The sequence below is a fragment of the Elgaria multicarinata genome, chromosome 6 (genome assembly GCF_023053635.1).
Source record: "Elgaria multicarinata webbii isolate HBS135686 ecotype San Diego chromosome 6, rElgMul1.1.pri, whole genome shotgun sequence".
In the NCBI taxonomy this organism is placed as follows: Eukaryota; Metazoa; Chordata; class Lepidosauria; order Squamata; family Anguidae; genus Elgaria; species Elgaria multicarinata.
Genome location: NC_086176.1, coordinates 113,210,807 through 113,236,833, shown reverse-complemented (window position 1 = coordinate 113,236,833; position 26,027 = coordinate 113,210,807). Strand labels below are relative to the sequence as shown.

Below are 26,027 nucleotides of genomic sequence, written 5' to 3'. Positions count from 1 at the left end.
GTGAAAGCCGAGGCCTCTTCCGGCTTCAACCAGGGCTTCAATTGAAGCCCGTGACGACAGACACAGGTAAGGGGGCAGGGGGGTGGCTTATGTTGCGCCGCCGCTGCTGCTGCCGTCCATGTGGCGATGGCAGCGAAGCCGGATCTCAGTCCGCAGAGCGGGAGATAGGCGGAGTGGCGCGAAGAGGATCGGGCACGATCCGGATTGGGGGGTCCATGCACAGCCCTAATACATACCTCATCGACATAACAATACTGAATGACAAAAATGTTGTTGAAAAGGAAGAGGAAAGAGAGAAAAATATACACCACTGGCCGTGGAAGTCAGAGAACTATGGCAACGGGAAAAGGTCACTATTATTCCATTAGTCACATCAGTCACTGGCATCGCAACAAAAAACTGTACAGAAAATTTTCAGAAACTGGGCCTACCAAAATACCTCCACACCACCATCCACAAAGCAGTCATAATTAAAACATGCTCAATTGTCAGGAAATTCCTGACTCTGTAAAAGACAACATGACTTGGCAATGCCTGTTATGAGCCAGAAAGACACAACAACAACTACATACTTTGAATGTTTTTAAATTTTGTGAACCGCCCAGAGAGCTCCGGCTATTGGGCGGTATAGAAACGTAATAAAAAAATTAAAAAAAATAAAAAAATAAACAAACAAACAACAACAACAATAATAATAATACATCATTCACAATTAAAATATCCCATGGATTGGCTGGATAGATAAAGGTTTCATTCCCTCCCCCCTTGTAGAGCAAACCTCAAACAGTTTGCTTTGCCTAAGCTCATTCATTTCTGTTTACACTCCCGGCATTTTAATGGCAGTCGAAAAGAGTTGTGGTATCAATAATTCCATCGCCGCTCTGTTTATGTCTGGAGAAGAAGGACGTGGGAGACGGCGTGGTCAAAGGTTCATTTTGTGCTAAGAGTAAAGAAGTGCTGGGATTCTGTCTCTGGCCAAGAAGGAAGCAGCTTTATCTGTGATCTTTCGAGTCGCTGAAGGGAATCTGCCGTTTAGTCTGACACTGATGGAATGCAACCTGGGGAGCTTTGATGCGTATCAGTTAAAGGACTGCGTGCATGGTTACTGCATTGTCTAAGTCCATAGAAAGCCTGGAAAAATCACTTTCTTTCTTTCTTTTTCAAGATGGTATACGTCTCCGCGAATGAGCTCGCAATCTAGGGCAGGCAATGAGGTGCCCTTGAGATGTTTGGACTACAGGTTCCATGAGCCCAACCAGCATGGCCAATAAGAACATAACTGCCATGCTGGAGCAGACCAAGGGTCCATCGAGTCCAGAAATCTGTCCGCACAGTGGCCAACTAGCCATCGGCCAGGGATGAACAAGCAGGACCTGGTGCAACACCACCCTCCCACCCATGTTCCCCAGCAACTGGTGCACACAGGCTTACTGTCTCTGCTACTGGTGGTTGTACATTGCCATCAGTGTTAGGAGCCATTGATAGCCTTCGCCTCCAGGAATTTATCCAACCCCCTTTTAAAGCCATCCAAATGGGTGGCCATCTCTACATCTTGTGGTAGTGAGTTCCATAATTTAACTATGCGCTGAGTGAAGAAGTGCTTCCTTTTATTTGTCCTGGATCTCCCACCAGTCAGCTTCATGGGATGACCCCATTGGGTTCTAGTATTTTCAGAGAGAGAGAGAGAGAGAGAGAGAAATGTCTCCCTATCCACATTCTCCATACCATGCTTAATTTTGTACACCTCTATCATGTCTCCCCTCAGCCTCCTCTTCTCCAAGCTAAACAATCCCAGCTGATGTAACCTTCCCTCATAATGGAGATGCTCCAGCCCCTTAATCATTTTAGTTGCCCTTTTCTGCACTTTTTCCAGCTCTGTAATACCCTTTTTTAGGTATGGTGACCAGAACTGTACACGGTATTCTAAGTGTGGACACACCATAGATTTGTATAAGGGCAATAGTCTGTTTGTCCCTCAATAATCGGGGATTGTGGGAATTTTAGTCCAAGACATCTGGAAGGTGCCAGGTTACCTCTTGTCTTTGATATAAGGCCTAATCCATGTGCCACAATGGCATAGGAGCTCTTTCTCCCTGGCCTGGTTTCCATGTTTCTTCTGTAACGTGTAAATGGAGGCACCATGTAAGATGGACAAATTGCATACTTCCATCTGAAGCTAGCATTCCCTCATTGGTGACAGGTAGATTTCCATATCAGACAGAATCCAATAATTAATGGGAAACTGTCTTATATCAAGCCAGACTATTGGCCTATCTAACTTGGTATTTCCAAAGCTTTGGAAAGGAATCTGTCAGCCCTACCTGGAGATGCCGGGGATTGTGCACTTAATTTAGTCATTTATTTCTTACATTCATATCCAGACTTTTTGGACCCATCCACCAGAAATTCTGGAAGGAAGTGGAAGCTTGCATTTCCCCTCCCCCACGTAGAAACAGAATTTGGTCCAATAGGAGACATTGAATTCTCATTTATTAGTTCTTGGACCAATATTGGAACAATAACTTCCATCCTTGCTCCGCATTCTCCATCCGCACCCTTCCACTTTGGTTTTGTGCCTTATGAATGGTCTAAAATCCATATTTAATTAGATGCTGTAGGAAAGATAATTGTAATGGCCCCTGTAGAAGCGATGGAGAAATTATATCTCAATTTCTTTCCCATCTTCTGCCTCTAAGATACAGTTTGCTAGGGAGGCATTAATAATTTTAACGACTATACAAACAAGGGCTGGTTTTAATAGAAATGAGGGGGGAAATTACGTGAAAATGCCTATATGTGAAGTGTAGAGCTGTGAGGCAGGAGAATTGTCCATTTGCTGCAATATTCTTTGTTGCGGCTAAAATGGGTTTACAAATGCTTAAAGACTCCGGACAAAATTAGCTTTGCTTCCCCCGCCCCTTCTTCCCTGAGATCTTTTCTGTCCTATGGGTTCCTTTATAAGAGGAGCTCTGGGTTCATTCATCTTGGTCGTACAAGGACTGCCAGAAAGAAAGAATTTGTTACCTTGCCATGGCATCATCTATTCTGGGCACATTTACCAGAAGGAACGGAGGATGTGAACACATTAGCAGCATTGGTGGGGAATTCTGTCTTATTTCTTTATTTTGAAATGTCCTGAACCGTGTTCCATGAAAACAACTAAAGCAGTGTATAAAAATAAAACGTATGGCCAGTTTTGAAACAATTACTGACCACTACAGAAAACAGCCACAGCAATTTGTTTAGGGGGGTTTTGGGTGCAAGTTGGAAGACAGAAACAAACGTCAAAATTAATGGGAAACTATTAATGGGAAATTATTGATAAGCTGGTGTGCTGGGCTGAAAACAAAATAAAATAATAATAGGGGTAAATACCAAGTTATACACCTAGGAAAAAGAAACCAAATATGCAGTTACAAGTTCGGGGACACTTGACTCAGCAATGCTACAAACGAGAAGCATCTTGGAATTGTTGTAGATCACAAGCTGAATATGAGCCAACAGTGTGATATGGCTGCAAGAAAGGCAAATGCTATTTTGGGCTGCATTAATAGAAGTATAGCTTCCAAATCGCGTGAGGTACTGGTTCCTCTCTATTTGGCCCTGGTTAGGCCTCATCTAGAGTATTGTGTCCAGTTCTGGGCTCCACAATTCAAGAAGGACGTAGACAAGCTGGAGACGTGTTCAGAGGAGGGCAACCAGGATGATCAAGGGTCTGGAAACAAAGCTCTATGAAGAGAGACTGAAAGAACTGGGCCTGTTTAGACATGAGAAGAGAAGGTTTGGGGGGAGACATGATAGCACTCTTCAAGTACTTGAAAGGTTGTCACACAGAGGAGGGCCAGGATCTCTTCTCGATCCTCCCAGGAAGCCAGATTCGGCTGGACGTCAGGAAAAACTTCCTGACTGTTAGAGCAGTATGACAATGGAACCAATGACTTAGGAGATGGTGGGCTCTCCCACACTAGAGGCCTTAAAGAGGCAGCTCAACAGCCATCTGTTAGGGATGCTTTAAGGTGGATTCCTGCATTAAGCAAGGGGTTGGACTTTATGGCCTTATAGACCCCTTCCAACTCTACTATTCAGTGATTCGAAGAAAAGGTTTGTTCCTGCCCTCAAAAATTCTTTAGGGAGGGATTCATACATATCTCTCAAAGCAGGGCATCCCAAATTTTATGTACTTTTAAGGATTTATACCCCTCCCTTCAATAAAATCCCCAGGGCAGCTTACCATTTCAAAACACAATAAAACAAATTAAATAAATGTACGCAAGTATACTAAAATCAAAGCTGTAAATTCAAAATAGGAGCAGCCGGCTGGTCAGATGAAGAACCCCTGCAGGCCTTATCCGGCCCACATGCTAGAGGTCCCCTGTCCCAGATTCATATGTCTGAACTGGTTTGGTCTGGTATGGACTGGAGAGAGGTTCTCCACCCTAGACCTCAACAGAGGCAGGAGCCGGGACTTCCTCTAAATCAGCCTCCTCCAACCCGGTATCCTCCAGATTACAACTCCCATCAACCCCAGCCAGCATGACGATGGGAGCTGTAGTCCAAAACATCTGAAAAGTGCCCGGTTGGGGAAGGCCGCTCAGGATAACCTGCTGGAGGAGAAAAGCTCTTCTGGAGCTGAGTTGGCTGAATGTTTGTTTGATTGTTTGATTGTTTCTCCTGCCTCCTGCGTTTCCCTTGCCCTTTCCTTTCGCAAAGCCACAGCGTCGAGGCTTTTGACAAAGTGGCCTGGATTGTGTAGGTCACCCGGTCGGGGGCCTGGGAATGAATGGCGTTGCCCCGCCACAGAGGCATGGATGAGGTGGCCTTTCGGTCCTGGCGGCTGTGCGATCCCTTGAAAAACCCGACCCCTGCTGCAAAGGAGACCTTCCCCCCCGTCCCCCTTTGTGAGGACGTGCTGGCCGATAAGTGCCAAGCCGCTTGCTCAGCATCAGAGACAGAAACCTTGAAGAAGGGGCTGTATTGAAAGTCGTCCCCCCACCCCACCCGGTGATGCGGTCACAGCGTTGCCTGAGGGCAGAACAAGGATGGTTTTGAAGTCGTCGTGTCTTTCTCCCTTAAGTTTTAGGGCTCTGGGCATTAGCTTGTGCACCGTTTAAGCACGGTGGGGTGCTTTTCAGCTCAGCTTTTCAGCCGCCCGGCTCTCGACAGAAGAAACGCAACGAGTGTAGCATCCTCTCCAGCTAACTAATTCAGGGATGAGAAATGTAATTCCCCCCCCCCCCCCCAGTTAATCTAATTCCTGCCTGCCGTACAGAGATGGCTTTGACGGGGCTCCTGTTGTCATCTGTTATGCTGCTTCCACCGCCCTTCCTCCAATTGCTTCGGGGTTTTCCGAAAGGCATTTTCTTCTCATTGCTAAGCGGCCCCAGTGCGTTTTCTGCCTGATCAAGCCCAAGGAAAGGTTTCGGGTTAACCCCTTCTTCGTCAGCCCCGACTGAAATGAAACCAAAGAACACGTGAATGGCAATAGGCTCCCATTCATTCTTTGTGGCCTTGAGTGATGATTCAGCCAAGGTGGAGAGCTTACAGTGGTGGCCAAAATTGTGGACACTTTTTTGAAATTTTCATGTTTTGCAACTTTGCATGCTTATAGAAAATGTTCTGTTTCACGAAATCCAAATGTTTATATGTCAATTGAAAGAGAAATTAATGCTGAATTCAATACAAAAACCAGAATGCAAATATCTGCAGTACAAAAAACATTATGCTTACTTTAGTCTAAAAGCAAACACAGGTGTGGCTGAGTGAAGAAGAGGATTGGAATTGCAAACCCTGCCGGCCAATCACAGTCCTTGTTCTGGGGACCAATCACGTGGCAGTAGCTGCGATACATCATGTTTCAAGTTGGGGGGAAGTCAGTTTTGCTGTTGGTTCTATAACTGAAGCACAATTGAAGATTGTGTGAAAATTTGAAGTATTTCTCAAATTAAAAGTGTACATATGTATATCATAAATAGAACAATGGCACCAAAGAAAAGAGTTGATTGGACACCCAGGAAAAGAAGCAGGATTGTTGTATTAATTGAATCAGGTCTTTCAGTTGATATATAAACATTTGAATTTCGTGAAAGAACATTTTCTATAAGTGTGCAAAGTTACGAAACATAAAAATTTCAAAAAGTGTCCACAATTTTGACCACCGCTGTATATAGGAGCTTAAGGCTCCAACCATTCCACGTTCCCAGCCACACCACGATCCAGGCAGGTGCTTACACGACCTGCCCTGTCCTGAGTAGACTCTTGGGAATTTAGCTGGCCATTTTAGTAGCCCTGAAGCTCTTGCGTGACACGTGATCTCCTCTGTTCCCTGTGGTCCTGGGGGTAACAAGCTGGGATTTTAACAAGACGCAATGTCCAGCCAGGAACCCGGGCAATGACTGTGAAGACCTCTGGTTCTGTGTCTGGAATGTTCCAGATAATACGTGTTTGCATTCCTTCTCCTCCCCAAATAATAATCCAGAATTTTGAAGCATCTGTTAACAATGCAAACATTAATCAAACATGTTGTCAGGGGTAGATGTGGACAGATGTTTACTTCTAAATTATCTGTTCAGTAAGTAACCTTTGGCTTTATAAAATGAAAAGAGCCAATGAGATCACCAGTGGCATCTAACGTGTATAATGCAGCAGTGTATAATGCGCATCAGCAAAACTTGAGTCTGTTAGAATTCTCCGAATTCCATTTCAGGGCTTGGTTTGACTCGTGTCCATATCAGATTGTGGTCATTGTTTATTTGTTATTTCCTTTTCACGTGAAAAATGTTGCGTATTTTTGTGAACATTGTCCCAAACGTATTTATTTATTTATTTATTATTAATTACATTTCTATACTGCCCAATAGCCAGAGCTCTCTGGGCAGTTCACGTATGCATCAATTGTGCACGTTTTTGAAACGTATGCGCTTTTCTCCCAATGATTAAGGCATGTTTGTGCATTTCCCCACCCACGCCCCCACTCACCCCCCAAAAAGTAATGGAGTTTTATAATGCACATCTTTCAAATATACACATTTTCGGGAAGGGGTGGAAATTTGTTCATGAATTGCATAGCAAGCTCAGTAATGTATAAAAAAGTGCAAAACATAGTGCAAAGAAAGGCTTGCAGTTGCAGTGCACACACACATATATACACACTTATCTGGCCTGCTGTTTGTCAAGATGAGGTGTGCATGTACATGTCTTCTGTATCCACAACGACATGACCCTGAGCTCTTCTTTTCCTTCCCAGGTGCAAGACAAATTCCGCTTGGATCTTTCGGATGAAGAAGCTGTGCACTACATGCAGAGCCTGATAGATGAAAGTGTCCACGCTCTCTTTGCAGCTATGGTCGAGCAAATCCACAAGTTTGCTCAGGTAAGAATGTCGGAAGAGCCTTGTTGGAACAGACCAGAAATCCTTGTGTGTGTGTGTGTGTGTGTGTGTGTGTGTGTGTGTGTGCAGCATTCATCCTCCATCAGCAGCAAGCCAGGAACTTCTAGGATGTCTACCAGCCAATGAAAGTGACAGTCTTTCCCTTTTTTTTTTTCCTTTCCCGACAAGTGGGATCCAAAGGAACATTGCCTGGAAATTGAGGTTCCATTCAGTAATCAGGGCTCATAGCTGCCAGTAGACAGCTAGGCTCCCTAAGCTTCTTGAAGCCCCCTTTAAAGTCAGCTAGGGATGTGTCTGTCACCACCTTTTCCACCCGTGCCTCGTGCAATGTGGGAAAGTTAACAAAGAAACAGTGGTTCCCAAACCTTTGTCGCCAGAGATTCTCAGTTTTGTTGTTGTTGAAATTGCCAAAATTCCCCCTCCTCCCACATCATCATCAGTCACTGGCATGACACCAAAAATCTATACTGAAAACCTTCAGAAATTGGACCTAACCAAATACATCCACACCAACATCCAGGAAGCAGTCATACTTAAAAGGGGAGGGGAGACATGAGAGCACTCTTCAAATACTTAAAAGGTTGTCACACAGAGGAGGGCCAGGATCTCTTCTCAATCCTCCCAGAGTACAGGACACGGAATAATGGGCCCAAGTTAAAGGAAGCCAGATTCCAGCTGGACATCAGGAAAAACTTCCTGACAGTTAGAGCAGTACGACAATGGAATCAGTTACCTAGGGAGGTCTTGGGCTCTCCCACACTAGAGGCCTTCAGGAGGCAGCTGGACAACCATCTGTCAGGGATGCTTTAGGGTGGGTTCCTGCATTGAGCAGGAGGTTGGACTCGATGGCCTTGTAGGCCCCTTCCAACTCTGCTATCCTGTGATTCTATGAAAACACATTAAATAGTCAGAAAATTCCTGAATCAGTAAAAGACAGCATGACTTGGCAATGCCCGTCAGGTCTGTCTAGAAAAACCACCTGTGAAATTAGAACCCAAGGGAGGCTAACACTATAGTTAAGATTCCTAAACAGATGGGTCGAAGAGCATCCAGCATGGCTAAATATGTCCAGTCTGTGATCCAGGTTCCAAACCATGAATGCAGAGAACTACACAGGAATACCCTGGAGGGACAGAGGTCAGAGAAAAAAATACGTAGCTACTAGCTATGACTTTAAAGTAACATGTAGTTTGACCCTCAGCTCTCCTTTTGCTAGCAGTTTAAAAAGAGGAAGTCCATGTTCTTTTCCATTGCAATGCACTTGAAAGTAGCATATATTAGGGGTGTGCACGGACCCCCCCCCCCCCGCTCCGCCCCGCGGGCCGATCTGAAAATTTCGGATCGGCCCGCTCCTCGCCACTCCGCCCGTACTCTGCTCCTCTTCGCTACGGAGTTCCGGCTCCGAATCGGAGCTCTGCAGTGGAGGGAAGTGGTGCCAGGTAAGGCCGGGAGAGGAGGGCGGTGTGTGTGTTACAGGGCACTGCCGCCGTCGCCGCCCGTGCGGCGACAGCGGCAGAGCCCAGTAAGGGACCAAGGGGGAGGGGGGCCTTACCTGCCTCCATCTGCAGTCCGTCAGCTTCTTCAATTGAGCCCATGGTTCAACCAGGAAGTCTGGGCCGCAAGTGCGGCCCAGACTTCCTGGTTGAACCGCGGGCTCAATTGAAGAAGCCGACGGACCGCGAACGGAGGCAGGTAAGGAAGAGGAGGGGGGGTTACCAGGCTCTGCCGCTGTCACCGCATGGGCGACAGCGGCAGGGCCCAGTAAACCTCACTTACCTTTCCGGCGGACCTCCGGATCAAGGTGAAGGATCCGCCTTCACCTCGATCCTCTTCGCCACGCTCCGCCGGCCCCCCAATCCTCTTCGCCTCCACCTTAAGGGGAGGCGAAGCACCCCGCTCCGCTTCTAATTCTCCAGTCTGATTAGAAGCGGAGCACATCCCTAGCATATATCATAAAATCATAGAATAGTAGAGTTGGAAGGGGCCTATAAGGACATCGAGTCCAACTCCCTGCTCAGTGCAGGAATCCACCCTAAAGCATCCCTGACAGATGGTTGTCCAGCTGCCTCTTGAATGACTCTATTGTGGGAGAGTCCACAACCTCCCTAGGTAACTGGTTCCATTGTCGTACTGCTCTAAAAGTCAGGAAGTTTTTCCTGATGTCCAGCTGGAATCTGGCTTCCTTTAACTTGAGCCTGTTATTCCTTGTCCTGCACTCTGGGAGGATCGAGAAGAGATCCTGGCCCTCCTCTGTGTGACAACCTTTTAAGTATTTGAAGAGTGCTCTCATGTCTCCCCTCAATCTTCTCTTCTCCAGGCTAAACATGCCCAGTTCTTTCAGTCTCTCTTCATAGGGCTTTGTTTCCAGACCCCTGATCATCCTGGTTGTTCTCCTCTGAACACGCTCCAGCTTGTCTGCATCCTTCTTGAATTGTGGAGCCCAGAACTGGACGCAATGCTCTAGATGAGGCCTAACCAGGGCCGAATAGAGAGGGACCAGTACCTCGTGTGTGTGTGTGTGTGTGTGTGTGTGTGTGTGTGTTTGTAATCTGTGCTTCTCCTGTGTTTCCTGGAGGCTTTTCCTTCAGGATAGCACCTCCCTCTGGACCATCAGGCAGGGTCCAATCCTGTAGGTCTTCTCTGGAGGAGGGGCTTCCACAAGCAGTCCTTACAAGAAGGAAACACAAATTTTGTCCCACAAACTTTGGAGAACTGTTATTGGAGCAGCTCCTGCTCCAGATGCACAGCAAAGCATTCTGGCAAGAGAAGGGACTTCGCCTCTACTCCCAGTGGAGCCCTGCCTGGTAGGAAGGTAGCAGGTCTGTGGAGTCATAGAATCATAGAATAGTCGAGCTGGAAGGGGCCTAAAAGGCCATCGAGTCCAACCCCCTGCTCAATGTTGGGTTATTGTGCCAGAACTTTTCTCTCTCTGGAACTCTGTTTGTGCTCAGAAACAAACACACATCACGCAGGTCTTACACAGCAGAGCTGGTTTATTTCCTTCAGGCTTCTGTGCAGTTCAATTCAAATCAGCACACTGAGGCATACACAGAGAGCAGTGATCATAGAGCAGTGATCAGTGATCAGTGATCAGTTCCATTTTACACAAGTGAGAAACTATATACAGATCTACACAATTCTTATCTACATTACATACAGCTGTGATGAGGCTAACTTAGAATCTTGGCAAGGTTCCCAGAACAGCCTCTATCTCAAGGTAATTGCCCACAGATAGACTTTCTCTGTTTAACCCTGAGATAGCCATACACACACAATTTTAATGACTAAGCAAGTATTTCTTTTCATATACTTAACAGTCCTCCTCTTGCGCATGTTGTTTAAATTGTGTTATAATCTGAGACCCAGCTTTAAAAGCATCTCTTTGTGTTTTACCATTGATACTGGTTTTGTGAATAAATCAGCCAACATCATTTCAGATGGACAATATTCAAGCTTAATCCAGCCCTTCTGAATTATATCTTTCACATGAGAATAACGAACATCCACATGTTTAGTTCTTGGTTTACACTTTTCAGATGTAGCCATACTAATACATGCCTGATTATCCTCAAATATGGTTACTGGTGTCTCAATTTCCAACCTTAGATCAGCAAATAATTGTTTATACCACTCAATCTCATTACAAGCCAGAGATAAACTGATATATTCTGCTTCTGCACTAGAGGTTGCTACACAATTTTGTTTTCTTGTATACCAATCAATCAAAGATTGATTGTAAAAGAATGCTGCTCCACTGGTAGACTTTCTATCAATTGCGTTAGCCCAGTCAGCATCTGCATAAACACAGAAATTTCCATCTTTGTGTGTAGATATTTCCAATTTGTGATTGATTGTACCTTTTAGATATCTCAATACACGTTTTACAGCTGTCCAATCAGTTACAGAAGGTTTTGTCATTTTTCTGCTTAAAAGATTTACAGCAAATGTAATATCTGGTCTACTTAGGTTTGCTAGATAAAGTAAACTTCCAATCACACTCTGATATTTCTGTATGTCTTCCATTTCAGTACTGTCTGTCTGATTTTGAAAATCAGTGACCATAGGAGTGGCAACAATTTTACAATTCTCCATGCTGTGTTCTTCCAGCAATTTTTTAATTTTGCCACTTTGTTCAATCAGAAATGACCCTGTGTTAGAATCTTTTGAAATTTGCATTCCCAAATAACTTTTCACTGAACCAAGGTCTTTTAACTCAAAATGTCTTTGCAGCTGGTTTACAAATGTATTTTTCTGTTCTTCTTCATTAAAAACCAGTAACAAATCATCTACATAAATCAGCAAATACACTACATTTGAACCATCCTGTTTTGTGTACAAACAATGATCAGCTTTGCTTTGTTTAAAACCCATTTTGATCAATACATTGTCCAGTTTCTTATTCCAACACCTTGCTGCTTGCCTCAAACCATATATGGATTTTTTCAATTTACAAACTAACCCTGGATTTTTAACAAAACCTTTTGGTTGAGTCATGTAAATTTCCTCTGTTAAATCTCCATATAAGAAAGCTGTTTTGATGTCAAAATGAAATACATTCAATTGTTTTTCTGCTGCAATTTTTAACAAAAGTTTTACACTTGAGTATTTTGTTGTAGGTGCATAAACTTCTTCAAAATCTATTAGATATTTTTGAGCAAATCCTCTTGCTACCAATCTTGCTCTGTAACGTTCCACCTGTCCTTTCTCATTTTGTTTTACTTTGAATACCCATTTACAGGTAATGGCTTTACGACCTTCAGGTAAAGGTACTAGCTCCCACGTTTCATTTTTTTCCATTGCTCTGATTTCCTCTGACATTGCTTCATGCCAGCCCTGAGCTTCTGTAGGTTCCATTTCCTGAATTTCCTCAAATGAAGTAGGTTCATAGGCTATTAGTAATGCTCTATGAGAAACCTGTTTGCTTTGGTATTCATCTGAATAACGAATTGGAGCTTTGCGTTCCCTTTCTGATCGTCTTGGCATAGTTACAGGCATAGTTTCCTCCTCCACAGTTTCTTCCCCCTCCCTCTCTTGCTGAGATTGTTCAGGAATTTCTTCTGTTTCTACAGCTTTCTGTTCTACAGGCAAACTTACATACTGTTTTGTTTCCTGCATTTGTTCATGAAAAACTACATCTCTGCTCACAATTACACTTTTGTGATATGGAGACCACAAACGATAGCCTTTTGTTTGTGTATCATATCCCAACAGTTTACATTCCAAACCTCTTTGAGCTAGTTTTCCTGGTCTGTTTTCTTTCTGAATATGAGCAAAACATTTACTTCCAAAAACCCTTATATGTGACACTCTAGGTTTTCTTTTGTAAAACATTTCATATGGAGTTTTTTCATGTACAGAGTGGTAAAGCCTGTTTAACAAATAATTTGAGGTGGACAAAGCTTCTGCCCAGAACAGATTAGACAATCCTGACTCTTTCAATAGAGCTCTTAACATGTTCTGCAAGGTTCTGTTTTTCCTTTCTGCAACTCCATTTTGAAATGGTGAATATGGAGCAGTAAGGTCATGTTGTATACCCTCATCACTGAGGAATTTTTTAAATTGGTTGCTAAGAAATTCACCTCCCCGGTCCGTTCTTAGATTAGCTATAGGTTCTTTAAATCTATTTTTACTCCACTTAACAAACGCTTTGAACTTTCCAAAAGTTTCACTCTTCTGTTTTAACACATACACAAATCCAAATCTACTGTAATCATCAACAATAGACAAGAAAAATCTGTTTCCTCCTTGACTTGTCTCAAAAGGACCTGCAAGATCTGCATGAATTAATTCAAAAATTCTTTTTGTTGTTCTCTCACTATGTTTTGGAATGTTTGACTTATGACACTTGGTTTCACTGCATACATTACATTCTACATAGTTAGAACATGGTTTGATTTTCACCCCTTCACACAATTCTGGGATCTTAGAAATTGTTTTATAGTTAGCATGACCAAACCTTTTATGAGTTAAATGGATACACTCTTGGTGTGGTTTGCAATTGGCTATTGTTTTTGTTGTGACTTTGCTGGCTACAACTTCATTTTTTGTACAAGTATTAATCACATACAAAGATTCTTTCATTATTCCCTGCACACACACCTTGTTTCCCTGTTTTATAGTACAATTTTCTTCAGTAAAACAAACCTCATACCCCATTTCTGTTAACTGAAACACACTTAGAAGGTTTGTTTCTAATTCTGGTACATATAAAACACTTTGTAGTTCAACTCCCAGACAATCAAAATATACATTACCCACACCACAAATCTGGATTTTTATTCCATTTGCAAGGGTAACACACTTTTGCTCTGAAGTAGAAGTTTCCAAGGTTACAAATGAAAGTTTGTCTTTTGCCATACTTATTGAAGCCCCAGAGTCCAAAAACCAAGGATTCATTGTCTCTTTGACTCTTGCTAGAAGACACTTCTTTGTTGATTCAGCTTCATTCATGTTGTTTTCTTCTCTCCACTTTGCTGTCAACAGCTTTTTCTTCTTCTTGTTGCAATCCCGCCTTAAGTGTTCTGTGGAACCACAGTTAAAGCATTTCTTTGCCTTTAATGCAGCCACCACATCAGAAGATTTATGGCTTTGTTGAAATTCAGCCACAGGATGTTTAAAGCTCTGTTGTTTTGAAGCTTGTCTTCTTTCATAGGTTTCCAGTAGTTTTCCAGCTACATACTCGAGGGTTAAATTTTTCTCCTCTTGACTTTCCATCATGGTGACAACCGCGTCGTACGATGAATCAAGACTTGACAAAATCACATAGACTTGGTGTATATTTGTAAACTCCATCCCTCGTGCCCTGAGTTGATTGAAGATTTCTCTCATGCTTTTCAAATGGTTTGACATAGACTCCCCTGGTTTTAGCTTCATTCCATACAGCTTCCGGGTTAGAATTATTTTACTGCCCGCTGTTTCTCTTTGATATACAGCTTGTAGCGCATTCCAGCACTCTTTTGATGTATTCAAAAACTGAATGAAGGAAATTTGAGAGTCTTCCACAGCTAATGCAATAACTGCCATTGCTTTTGCATCATCCTTAAACCATTTAGCATTCTGTGGATTTGCTCTATCTGGTGGATCCTCTGTGACTACATACCACAGTTCAGCCTGAATCAGATACATTTGCATTTTGTAAGACCATAATGCATAGTTAGAGTCATTCAGCTTTTCTAACAATTGATGCAAACCAGACATATTAGCTCCTGCCATTCCCTCTGCTTTAGGAATTTGTATCTCACCGTCCTCCTGCTCAGAGTCCTCCTCAGAGTCAGCCGACTGAGATTTTTCCTCACTTTGCAGCACTGGCTTTAGCTTGATGTCTTCCTCCATCAACAGTTTTCTGTTTTAGCAGACTCCTGGTTCTGGTACTGCACCGTTCCCACCAAGTTCTGGTTCTTCTGCCTGGATTAGGCTGGCGTAGGCTGGTCTAGGCTAGACTGGGCCCATAACCTTTGTTGGGTTATTGTGCCAGAACTTTTCTCTCTCTGGAACTCTGTTTGTGCTCAGAAACAAACACACATCACGCAGGTCTTACACAGCAGAGCTGGTTTATTTCCTTCAGGCTTCTGTGCAGTTCAATTCAAATCAGCACACTGAGGCATACACAGAGAGCAGTGATCATAGAGCAGTGATCAGTGATCAGTGATCAGTTCCATTTTACACAAGTGAGAAACTATATACAGATCTACACAATTCTTATCTACATTACATACAGCTGTGATGAGGCTAACTTAGAATCTTGGCAAGGTTCCCAGAACAGCCTCTATCTCAAGGTAATTGCCCACAGATAGACTTTCTCTGTTTAACCCTGAGATAGCCATACACACACAATTTTAATGACTAAGCAAGTATTTCTTTTCATATACTTAACACTCAATGCAGGAATCCACCCTACAGCATCCCTGACAGATGGTTGTCCAGCTTCCTCTTGAAGGCCTCTTGTGTGGGACAGCCCACAACCTCCCTAGGTAACTGATTCCATTGTCGTACTGCTCTAACCGTCAGCTGCTTGGTTTTTTTGCATGCAAGTGGGAGAAAGAGGGCTCATCTACACCAAACAGGATATTTCACTATGAAAGGGGTATGAACATGATATATAAAAGGCAGGAGCCACACTGCTGCTTTATAGCAGTATTGAAGTGCGCTGCAGGATCTACACTACTGCTTTATAGTGATACTGAAGTTCACTGACAACTGTTGGGTCCCATGACACATCTACACCAAGCAGGATATAACATTATGAAAGTGGTATGAATACCGTATATGGTCTGTGTAAATGGGCCCCAACAGTTGTCAGTGCACTTCAATACCGCTATAAAGCAGTAGCGTGGCTCCTGCCTTTTATATGCTGCTTTCATACCGCTTTCATGGTGCAATATCCTGCTTGTTGTAGATGAGTCCAAAAGAGAGACCATTTCAGACAGGGAAGCAAGTCATACTTTGGTTGCATCCTGACCCCAAAGCCTGAAGAAAGGAGAATGGCTGAAGATGGGAGAGAGGGCCTCCAGCTCCTGCTGCAACGTCTTGTTCTACGCTCTTCTTTTCTCCTCCTAGCTGGTGATGATGCGAGAGAGGATGGTGGGCATCCGGGATTCTGCTGCACATTTTGCCTCACTTTTCTCTGCCTTTGGGCCCCGAAAGCGAGACAAAATGGCTCTTTGGCCATAAGGACCCATCCTTTTCATTGCTCGGCTGTTTCAGATAGTGCTTTGGTACCCTGCGATTATGCCAAATTCCACAAGCTTTTGTTGATGTGCCTACGTGTTATTCTTAGGACGGAGTCTTCTTCCCCAAATCCACAATTTTCTTCTGGCCATCTTTTAATTAGGGGCCAAAGTAATTGCCGCTTTAATTCCTGTGCAAAGTGATGCATGAAGCTGATGAAATACAGGGCTTTCTCCAAGAGCTGACATTATTAAAACCTCTTATCTCAACCGGTGTAAGCAACAGCCGCAGCTATTTCTTCACCACACTTTACGAGCCCCTTATTTTTTTGCAAAAGTAAATATATATTATTACTGATGGATATCAAGTTTAATTAACTGGAAAGCTTCAACACAAACCTCTTAGTCTTTCTCCCTTTTTTCCCCAAGTGGCTTTTTGATGCTTTACTACAAACGGTACACTAACCCTGGACAGTTTCCCACTGGAGACCAATCAACAGGATAATGTAGCTTTACAAAATAATAAATAAATAAATAAAGTTCCAGTGGCAGCAAACTAAATAATAATAATAAAGGTTTTAAGATTGGTTCTCTCAGATGCTGTGCTGAGAAAGAACATGCTTTAAATTGTTAATGCTGGGAGAGTGGGGGGATAAGTTTCCATGTGTCAGAACATGCAGTGTGAAACTCTTTTAATATGTCTGAATTGTTGTGTTTCTCTGAAAACTCCTGCTTTTGATGGGAGGCAGATGACGAGGCCTGCTAGGTAATCCACAAAGCTTTTATTAAGCAACAAACATCTCTTCCACCTGAAGAGAGTCTAATCTCTTGGAAACTTCTCCCTAGGCAAAACTATGCAAACTAAGCGACACAATTGTCCGATCAAGGAGAACAGGAAACCTTTCCCCAAACGCCCGTAACTTCAGAGAGCCTGGTGCGGAGGCAGGTTCTGGAGCAATCTTACTCGGACCGACTTTCTCACGCCTTCCTTCCGCCCCATGCGTTTATGCTTCCAGCGGACCCTAGCATCAGCTAGCTTGTCGGGACGCTCTCCTCCGGAAGAAAGCTCACTTCCCACTGAGTGTGTAGGATTTGGCCTTGAGGAGATAAGCTCTGGAGACAGCTGACTCCCAGCTGGGGAATCGCTCGTGAGAGCTTCCTCCCCCACTGGTACAGGCTGGCTGGTGTCTGTCGCCGCCTCCTCTATTTCCGAATCTGACTCTGATTGATTACCTGAAACACCTTCTCCCAAATCAGGGCTAGTAGGGTTAGCCATGACATTAATAGAAAAGAGAGTGTAAAGCAGTTCTTTTCAGCATGGGAGCTGAAGTCAATTTTGAAGAAGGTCTCAGGAGCTTTATTACAATGGTGGGCGTGGCCAATGGTGAAATGGGAGTGGCCTAAGGAAAAGGTGGAGCAAAATACCAGACTATTTTAGCTTAAAGCTCTCACTGCCCCTCGTCCTCTTGCCCTTAGAAGAAGCCCTGGAGTCAGTAGAAGACTCAGCCATGGAAAGGCATCACAAGGCTTCTATTTCTCCAGGACCCAGTTCTCTAGAGCAGGGGTCTTCAGCGTGGTGCCCATGGACGCCATGAAAACCAACGGAAGCCCCAGTGAAGCCCATAAAACTCTCCATTCCTTGTCCCAAAAAACATTTTTTAATAAGAAACTTGGAAAACGCTCAGGTCGTCTTCAATCTTTCCCTTTCTGGCCTCCAGCCTTGATCTTTCTCTCCCCTCTACCCCTTTGCCTTCCCTTTTCTCTGCTTTTTCTAGCCTCACTATCTCCAGTATCTGAGGCAGTAAGCCTGTGTGCACCAGTTGCTGGGGAACATGGGTGAGAGGGTGCTGTTGCATCATGTTCTGCTTTATTAGTCCTGGTTGACGGCTGGTTGGCCCCCGTGTGAACAGAGTGCTGGACTAGATGGACCCTTGGTCTGATCCAGCAGGGCTCTTCTGATGTTCTTATGTTTCCTCCCTCCCCACAACTCTTTAGTGTGCCTTTGACTAGCCATCCCTCCACAACAGCCATTATGTGACTAGCCACACCCTCCACAGGAGCCATTTTTTAGCGGTGCCCACAGCAGTTTCTCAAATGTGTCCACAGGTCCAAAAAGCTTGGGGACGCTGCTCTGGAGCCATCCCAGAGGGCAGCTCCAGTACCGTCCTCAGACTCTGAGGACTTGGGCCATGAAGACACCAGTATGCCACAACCATTCCCATGCTGAGGCCCTTTTAAGGGGCAGAGTTTCAGTAGAGATACAGGTGGAGCTAAACAGCCTAAAGGCTAGTGACTTCCTGTTTAAATCTCTTGTCTTGCTCCGATCTTCGTTGGAACAAGATACTGGTGCTGATCTCTTCTCACCTTGGTTCTTGAAAAGCCTAGATCTGATCTGATCCATAGCAGAACCCTGCAACTCAAGCTGCATCACCCAGCATTTTCAGAACCCGCAGCCTGAAATGGTACAGCTTTAGGAGACGCATTTCGACCTTCCAAACCAGGAAGAAGAGATGAGGAAGCTCTGGGCACCAAGCGACAGGGAGTGGGCCTTTCTGGGGAACCACACAAACTCTGGGACAACACCAAACCATTGGTGGTTGAGAGAAGGGTGTGTGGCCAGATTTGACACATGAGCCTGAGGCTCCCGCTAAGGATATTTTAGCCTTCTCAGTGGTGAGTTAACATGGCCTTCCAGCATCCTGCCTTGCCTCTTGCGCAGTGAGGGGTGGATTTATGCTCCATGGATAATTGCAGTGCTTCTTAGATTCTCCTGAACATGCCAGCTACAGTGTAGGGTTCAATTCCCTGTCTTGGAATGATGTTGCTTCCCATATAGAGGCAGAGGGTGTGCGTATGGGGAGGGTCTGTTCTGCGTAGCACCTCCCCATTCCAAAGGGCACAGACCGGTGGCTGCATTCAACACAGTGGATTGGGTCTAAATGTTGGCTTATGCCAGTCTTCCCCAACTTGGTGCCCTCCCAATGGCCGTGCTTTCTGAGAATGATGGGCGTTGCGGTCCCAAACATCGCATTCCCATGAATTTGTCAGCATAGGCGTGCGCAGCACATTTCATTAGGGGGTTCAGCCAGGGATTTTTTTTTTAAGATAAACATTGATTAAATATACAGTAATAAAGGACTTTTTTTTCATTCATCAAACAAACAAAATAAACGAAAACTGAAGTAAACTGTATTTTTTTTAATTAAGAAGTAATCTGTACTTTAAAAATACACATTTTAAAATGGAGACTCTGAATACTATTTTTTTGCTGTAGTGATAACCAGGCATATATAAAGATACAGTCAATTTTCACCATCTTTAAATTTAATCAGATAATGACCTAATCCAAACTTACTAAAACAGATTCACATTTAAAACAGTTTCTATCACATTAACAACAATGAGTGTCATCTTAAGTTCCAGCACCATACAGAGAATACACCATACATCAAATGCCCTAATAATGATTTTAAAAGATTGCCCTGTGTGCTGCTGAGCAAAGAATTTGGAATGAGGTCCAGGAGAGAGACTTCTGGGGTGAATATAGTGAGGACAAGGGGTGGCTGCGAGCCTAGCGTAAGAGAGGGCTGGCTGGCAAGATTTGGAAAACTTGGGGGAGTGTAGGAGATCTGGAACTAGGGGCATCTCTGGAAGGCCGCGAAGGGGCTATTGGCAGAAGACAGGAGATGAAGGAGAAAAGAGAGGATGGGAAACCGTCACAAGGGCACATCAGTCTTCTTTACTGATCAATTGTAAGCCGCTCCGGGAGACTTTTAGGCTGAGGTGTGGGATAAAAATACTCTAAATAAAAATACTCTAAATAAAATAAGGGCAGAAGAAGAGGATTGGCATAGGGGGAGCCCTGGGGAAAGAAGAGAGAGAAATGCCCCTATGTGTGGGGTAGAAGAGGGAGAGAGGGTGCAGACAGGAGAGGTATGAGTGTTCCGGAGGGGAAAGGAAACAGAGGTAATGTTTAGCCTTGAGGAGAAGCCTGAGGGGAGACATGATAACACTCCTCAAATACTTGAAAGATTGACACACACAGGAGGGCCAGGATCTCTTCTCGATCCTCCCAGAGTGCAGGACACGGAATAATGGGCTCAAGTTACAGGAAGTCAGATTCCAGCTGGACATCAGGAAAAACTTCTCAACTGTTAGAGCAGTACGACAATGGAATCAGTTACCTAGGGAGGTTGTGGGCTCTCCCACACTAGAGGCATTCAAGAGGCAGCTGGACAGCCATCTGTCAAGGATGCGTTAGGGTGGATTCCTGCATTGAGCAGGGGGTTGGACTCGATGGCCTTGTAGGCCCCTTCCAACTCTGCCATTCTATGATTCTATGATATATTGTTACCATCCTTGGGCTCAATTCTCTGCCTGTTCAGACAGAAAAAAAGTCCTACAACTTCCAGAATGCCCAAGCCATCTATGCTGGCTGGGACAAGCTGGGAGCTGTAGGCCTTTTTCTGTCTATAGGATTGCACCCTAACTCAAGCTGACTTCTCTTGGACCTAGTTCTAACCTTAATCCTAAAAAGAGCCCTGTGCAACCCCATGCATGTCTACTCAGAAGTAAACATGCTGGCTGGGACATGCTGGGAGCTGTAGGCCTTTTTCTGTCTATAGGATTGCACCCTAACTCAAGCTGACTTCTCTTGGACCTAGTTCTAACCTTAACCCTAAAAAGAGCCCTGTGCAACCCCATGCATGTCTGCTTAGAAGTAAACATGCTGGCTGGGACATGCTGGGAGCTGTAGGACTTTTTCTGTCTCCAAATCATCCCCCCAAGTCACAGAAAACTACAGCCACCCCCACTACAAACATACATTCATTCAGTCAAACAACCAGGCATCCCATTCAGACATCAATACACTCACACTGTCAGCACACACATACACACACTCAGCATCACTCACTCCAAAAACACGCATGCACACGTGCATTCACTCCAAGACCCCATGCACCCCCACATTCTCTCTCACACACAAACCTCAGTCTTGCCTCCTCTTCTATCTTCTCCTCCTCCTGCTTGCTTCTTCTTGCTGCTTCTTGTGCTTCTTCTTGCTGCTGCTTCTGCTTCTTCTGAGCTGGGGGGTGGGGTGCTGGAGGCTGCATTGTTGCACGCAGCCCCCAACCCCTCACCTTGCTCTCAAGGGCCTAAATTTCTCCCGTGAGTGGCGGCGGCCATCTTGAATCTCGCCCGAACTCACGTGAGATCTCGGCTGTTGGCTGGGTCTCACAGAGTTCCCAGCCAACTGCCGAGATCTCGCGTGAGTTCGGGCGAGATTCAAGATGGCCGCCGCCACTTGCCGGGGAAATTTAGGCCCGGTAAGTTGGAGTTGTGGTTGCTGCGGGCCCAGTAACCACAACCCCGGTATTTTGGCAGGGACGGGGCAAACATGGCGGCGGCAGCATATTAGGGGGTTCAGCTGAACCTGCTGAACCCCCTGTCTGCACGCCAATGTTTGTCAGCTATATTATTAGCGATGGCAAACCCACCCACCCCCCACCAAGCATCTGATCCGTGGAGGGTGCCATCCCAGAGAAATCTGGGCTGCTTGGGTCTCACTAGATTTCTCGGGAGACCTGGCACATCCTCTAGATTTTGCATGGGGTGATTTTTCAACTTAAAAAATAAGGCAAGGCATGCTATTTTTGGCTGTATTTTAAGCCATTTGTGACTGTAAAGCTCTTACGTATATGCCAATTCCAACTGTAAAGCAATTACAACCACAGTTTATATATAGGTTAGTGCTTTACAGCCACAATTTATGTAGAAGTTAGGGCTTTATGGCTTTATGTAGGGCTTTATGGCCTCAAATGGGATAAAATCTTGACTTTTTTGAAGCTGGAAAGCACCCTGTGTGAATTTGGGGGGAGGGAGACGGGACAGAAGTAACAAAGGTCTATGAGGAGAGACTGAAAGAACTGGGCATGTTTAGCCCAGAGAAGAGAAGATCGAGGAGAGACATAATAGCACTCTTCAAATATTTGAAAGGTTGTCACACAGAGGAGGACCAGGATCTTTTCTCGATCCTCCCAGAGTGCAGGACTAATGGGCTAAAGTTACAGGAAGCCAGATTCCGGCTGGATATCAGGAAAAACTTCCTGACTGTTAGAGCAGTATGACAATGGAACCAATTCCCTAGGGAGGTTGTGGGCTCTCCCACACTAGAGGCCTTCAAGAGGCAGCTGGACAACCATCTGTCAGGTATGCTTTAAGGTGGATTCCTGCATTGAGCAGGGGGTTGGAATTGATGGCCTTATAGGCCCCTTCCAACTCTACTATTCTATGATTCTATGAAGGGGAACCAATCTACTCTGGACTTTGCATTGGCGTCCACAGCGGATTTCTCCAGCATCCCTGTATATAATGGATTCCATCAAGATTGTATCATATAATTATTCCCTTTCTTGGGATGGTGAAACTGCCCCTATTTTGATAGAAAGTGGTGGTGGTGGTGGTGGGCATTAGTGCACTGGGCAGACCCCTCCAAAAGGCATAAGAGTGGTGGATACACCTTTCTTCAAGGCAGAGTTGAAGCTAGCTTGTAACACATGAGTGGGTGCCTATATATCATTTGAGGATCTGTAAAAGGCTTGGTATACACTCAAATTGCTGGGTGACTTTGAGTATGTTGTCTGCTTTCGCTCTCAGAAAAAAGTTGAAAATCCAGTTTTAACCATGTTACGTTCCAGTCTCCTTGTACCACTGTCTTCATTTTAGCGCTGCTGCTGGTTCTCTTCAGAGAAAGGCAATTTCTAAATCTGATTTTGCCGTTCCCAAATGAACAAAGCCAAAGTGGATTTACCACCATACATAATATATAATACAAGCTCTGGGTCTATTGCTTCTCTGGATTATTAGGTGAAGCGGGGCTGTAAATGAGAAATGTGCCCGAATCGTTCGTTCAATCCAGTTTTACACTTTCGGATTGAAACATGGTCCAAATTAAAAGCCCTGCCAACAGATTGCTGGGGTCTCTGTTGTGAATAGGACAGAAGCTGAAGTCGCACGGATTTATCTCCAGCTGCGGGGGACGGGGGAGTTGTTCGTGAGCATTGCAAGCTCCCGGTTACACCACGGTCCTTTGTACTTGGTAGTGTAATGGCTGGAAGACTGGAGCAACAAATTAGGAAGTTGAATCTTGCCTCTACTGGGAAGCCATCAGTTGGCCTTCGCCGAGGTGCTGTCTCTCTCTTTCAGCCACATCTTCCCATCTACAATATGGGGATAACAATTAGGGATGTGCTCCGCTTCTCTTCGGTTCAGAGAAGCAGAAGCAAAGCAGCCTAATTCGCCTCCTGAAAAGGCAGAGGCGAAGAGAGTCAGGGGGGCTGCGGATCGAGGTGAAGAGGATCGCCTCAATCTGGAGCTTCGCCTGCAGGTAAGTGGGGGGGAGGGGGACTCATCTGGCGCTGCCGGCGCTGCCATCCATACGGCAGTGGCGGCGGCCGCACCAGGTAAGGGAGCAGGGAGGAGGGACGCTTAACTGCGTCCATCGCGGGCTTCAATTGAGGCCCCGGTTGAAGGCAGAAGTGAAGGCCGAGGCCTTTTCCGGCTTCAACCGGAGCCTCAATTGAAGCCCATGACGGATGCAGGTAAGGGCGCCGGGGGTGGCTTATCTTGTGCCGCTGCCACCGTCCATGTAACAACAGCGGCGAAGCCGGATCTCGCTCCGCGGAGCAGAGTGGGAGACAGGCGGAACGGCGCGAAGATGATCGGGCTCAATCCGGATTTTCTGGATCGGGCCATGAAGCGGATTGGGGGGGTCCGTGCACACCCCTAATAACAATACTGGCCTAAGTTTACGGATTTCTAACCTTTACTGCAAGACAATTTATATTGGGGGTGTTCAACCCTGAGCCCCGAGGGCCGAATTCAATTTCAGAGAAGTCCAGTGGCGGACGAGACCAAAGGTAAAGTGTGGAGCAAGGCCAAAAGGGGTAGCGCTAAGATACCTAAAATGCTTGCATATTTTAGCATATCTTAGCTTTTCCTGCCAGTCACCCGGCCTTAGGGGAGGTGTTTCAACTTTTTTTCGACAGGGAGAGCACTTGGGGGGACAGGGGTGTGGGTCTGTGGGGACCCTTTGAAGGCAGGATTGGGACCCCAGGTGGACAGGATTTGGCTCGTGAACCTGCGCTTTGACACTCGTGCTCAACGTGATGTATATGAACTCAGCTGCGTAAATGATAAGTGTTACGCCTAGGCCTCCCTGAGAGCCCTGTTTCCTTAGGACGTTTCCCACCTTCAGGTCTTGCCACAGTGTTCCCAGGGCACTTGTGCTAATAAACCCACAAAATATAAAACAGGTTTTGAATTCAAATTTGGCATAAACAAGTGAGGAACCAAACCGTTCCTGGCTCTGTGAGTATTTCCTGACTTCTCAGAGAGAACTGGTATAGTACATAAGAACATAAGAAGACCCATGCAGGATCGGACCAGGGGTCCATCTGGTCCAGCACTCTGTTCACACAGTGGTCAACCATCTGTTGACCAGGAACTCACAAGTAGGACACAGTCACAACAGCACCCTCCCACCCATGTTCCCCAGCAACTGGTGTATACAGGCTTACTGATCCTGAAGGTAGCACATAGCCACCAGGGTTAGCAGCCATTGATAGCCTTCTTCTCCAGGAATTCGTCTAACCCTCTTTTAAACCCATCCAAATTGAATTCCATAGTTTTAACTTTTATCTGTTCTGAAACTCCCACCCATCAGCCACATGGGATGGTCTCATGGGAGAGGGAGAGAAATGTCTCCCTATCCAAATTCTCCATATCATGCATAATGTTGTATACCTCCTTTTTTTCCAGACTAAACAATCCCAGCTATTGTAACCTTCCCTCCTAGGGCAGATGCTCCAGCCCCTTGATCTTTTTTTTAATGGGTAAAACCAAGCACTAAAGCAGTTTTCAACAGTTAAGCAAAATAGGTGTCTTATTTTATGTTTGACCTCCCTCCCCCCCCCCTCTCTCTCTCTCTCTCTCTCTCTCTCTCTCTCTCTCTCTCTCTCTCTCACCCAGTACTGGAGAAAATGAGTCCTGTCAGCTTCTAAAGGCAAGAATTCACACACGGCTGTCTCTCTTAAGCTACACAACATGGTCTCCAATGAAGTGTACTGAATCTCTGGACAGTTCACCTCACCTGGTTTTCCATTAAAACCGGATCAAGGATATGTCTCCTCATTTAGGAACGTCAGCTTCAACGTTTGGAAAATAGAGCAACAGCCTCCAAAGTCAGATATGACGAGAAGAAAAAATGTCTTACAGTTTTCCAAGTGCACCTGTACACCTGATGTTCCTGTACCTTTGGACAAAGGATCAGGGACTTCTCATGCACTTAACTTGGACTTGTACAGTGCCTGTAGAAGTGCACATTATAAAAATGCCCTTTTTGTGTATAGAAAGAAAAGTATTGTTGAAGCTTTATGCACTTGGGGTTGAAGTTTTGGATTTCTTTGAAAGGCTTGCCCAGAATAATTAATGGCTTGGTCCTTTCTTTCGGAAAGGGATGTCTTGCAAAGTGCCAGCGGAAGCCCACCTATGATGAAACAAATATTGGGGAAAAAATATCACTGATGGACTTAAAAAGGCCATAAAGAGAGAGAGAATAATGTATGTACATTAACCAAATATTCCAACTCGAATAAAATTCTTTTGGTGCAGCCTTACGTTCTCTTCATTCAAGCTTCTTCAGTTGTCTTCAAGCTTAGATAAAGATTATTATTATTCTCAATATCATCATCGTTATTACTAATTTTCTCATTCCAGATGGAATATCTATAATACCTTTTACAGGTAAATATTGCCACGAAGTGGGGGGAAATCTCTAATTTTTCCTAGGGCTACTTGTGGGTATGCATGTGCTTCATGTGGCAAAATAGGTAAGCCGAGGGAAAACATTAAATTTGATTTGTATAAATTTTGAATGGAAGAGAGTTCATTGTACTGCCAATATTACACTGAAC

At 44.9% G+C, this 26,027-nt stretch overlaps 1 protein-coding gene across 3 annotated transcripts in view; it reads left to right on the top strand.

The window, feature by feature from the left end:
- PIK3C3 (phosphatidylinositol 3-kinase catalytic subunit type 3) overlaps positions 1–25,618 on the top strand; it is a 151,270-nt gene extending 125,652 nt beyond the window's left edge. For all 3 annotated transcript variants that reach the window (XM_063128298.1, XM_063128299.1, XM_063128297.1), the window contains 2 exons: positions 7,244–7,369; positions 25,084–25,618. In XM_063128298.1, the coding sequence (XP_062984368.1) occupies positions 7,244–7,369; positions 25,084–25,098 (141 nt within the window). In that variant the 3' untranslated portion in view covers positions 25,099–25,618. The remainder of the gene's footprint in view (positions 1–7,243; positions 7,370–25,083) is intronic.
- The last annotated feature ends 409 nt before the right edge of the window (positions 25,619–26,027 follow it).